Source organism: Nematolebias whitei, chromosome 5, assembly GCF_014905685.2.
Source record: "Nematolebias whitei isolate Nwh7 chromosome 5, NemWhi1, whole genome shotgun sequence".
Classification (NCBI taxonomy): domain Eukaryota; kingdom Metazoa; phylum Chordata; class Actinopteri; order Cyprinodontiformes; family Rivulidae; genus Nematolebias; species Nematolebias whitei.
The window spans coordinates 29,309,697-29,311,291 of NC_056502.1; the positions used below are offsets into that span (position 1 = coordinate 29,309,697).

General features: G+C 41.1%; 1 protein-coding gene across 1 annotated transcript in view; it reads right to left on the reverse strand.

Annotated features, from left to right (window-relative positions):
• Positions 1–335, reverse strand: part of LOC119410358 (RNA-binding motif, single-stranded-interacting protein 3) — a gene marked incomplete in the record, with an annotated part of 147,206 nt that extends 146,871 nt beyond the window's left edge. The window contains 2 exon segments of the mRNA XM_037677268.1: positions 58–224; positions 306–335. Coding sequence (XP_037533196.1) covers positions 58–224; positions 306–335 — 197 coding nt within the window.
• Positions 336–1,595: the final 1,260 nt, after the last annotated feature.

Sequence of the window (1,595 nt, forward strand, 5' to 3'; positions counted from 1 at the left end):
AATAGAATAGAATAGAATAGAATAGAATAGAATAGAATAGAATAGAACAGAACTCACGGTTGGCAGAGTTTGATGAGGTCCTGGTCAGTGGTAGCAGGTGGCAGGCCTCTGATGTACAGGTTGGTTTTACTTAGTTGCTCCATTAACCCTCCTCCTTGACCTCCTCCTCCCGTCGTGCCAGGGCTGGGGGAGGCCATGGGTGGAGGGGGAGGAGCATAGGACTGCTGCAGAGACAAAGAGAAAAACAAACACATAGAAAGTCATATTTATGTTCCTGGTAAATAGATTTTCCATTCAATATTTACTGACTCAGATTTGATTAGAGAACCATCCATTATTTTGGGGTGTAGTACCTAAATGTACCTAACTCACTTACTGCTGCATCACTTTTCTGATTCAGCAGGAGGTGCTTCAAATGAAGGAAGCAGGATATGAGTAGATTAGATTAGCGATGCATGATGATCATGGCGCCACGTTTTAATGCAGAAACTCGCATGAAAAAGAACCACAGCAGTCCAGCTAAGATGGTGCAATAATTTCTGCACTCAGCAAACATGAAGGTCAGGACAGGAACTACAGGCTCAGTGTTACAATATTGTTAGATGTTGTGCAGCATGTTTGTAATCAGCACTGACTGTTGAGGTCTTGTAGAGCAGGCATGATAATATGTACAATGTGAACAAACTCCATTTCAGTGAAGCGTCATTAGAAAAACTAACATGAAATCTGTTGCTCTGACTTGTTTTCAGATTGAAGCAAACATGAAAATGTAAGCAGCTCTGAAGCCAGTACTTTAATATGTATTTATTATGTTTTTGTCCAGCACCCTGCTGTGGGTGCAGCTTCATCCTGGCCCCAGCACTATATCACACTTTAACTTACTAAAACATCTCATATTGGCCTCCACTGTCCAATTACACAGCTCAATACTGACTAAATGGCTTAATAAGAAGGCTGGCTCTGGCAGGGAGGAAAGGGAGTGCAAGGATTAATGAGTTTCTGGCACTGATGGAACACCCACCCTTGTTTTAGCCGCAGGCAAAGCATTAAGCTACGTTTGGAGGAAATAAACATGACAACAACATTGAAAACACTCTGTCTTGATGTTTAGAGTAAAACAACTCCACTGTCTTGACAGTCTACGCTTCAGTCCCACTGTGGGAAAAGTGGAAAGATTAAGTTTCAAGAAAAAGAGATTGTGTGTTTAGTCAAAAGAATCAGCTGAGGTGCTTTAGTGCTGAACGATGAAGTGTCTGAATGTGTCCCTCATTTATCACAGGTGTTAGGTTCCAGCACCACCCCAAGCAATAAGTGAAAAACTGTGAAGTAGGGAACGCTCTAAAAGAGCACAGCATGTCATGATCTCCTCTCTCTGCCACGCCCACTTCTCTGCTGCAATCACACTCATCACCTCCCAATCTCCCTCCTTGTGTAAATAAATAAACAATTGAAATTTAAATACTATGATAATTTAAATAAAAAAAATCCATGCTGCATGGATTGTTTATTTAAAATATTACAGTATTTAAATTATTTATTTACACAGAAGGAGGGAGATTGGGAGGTGATGAGTGTGATTGCAGCAGAGAAGTGGA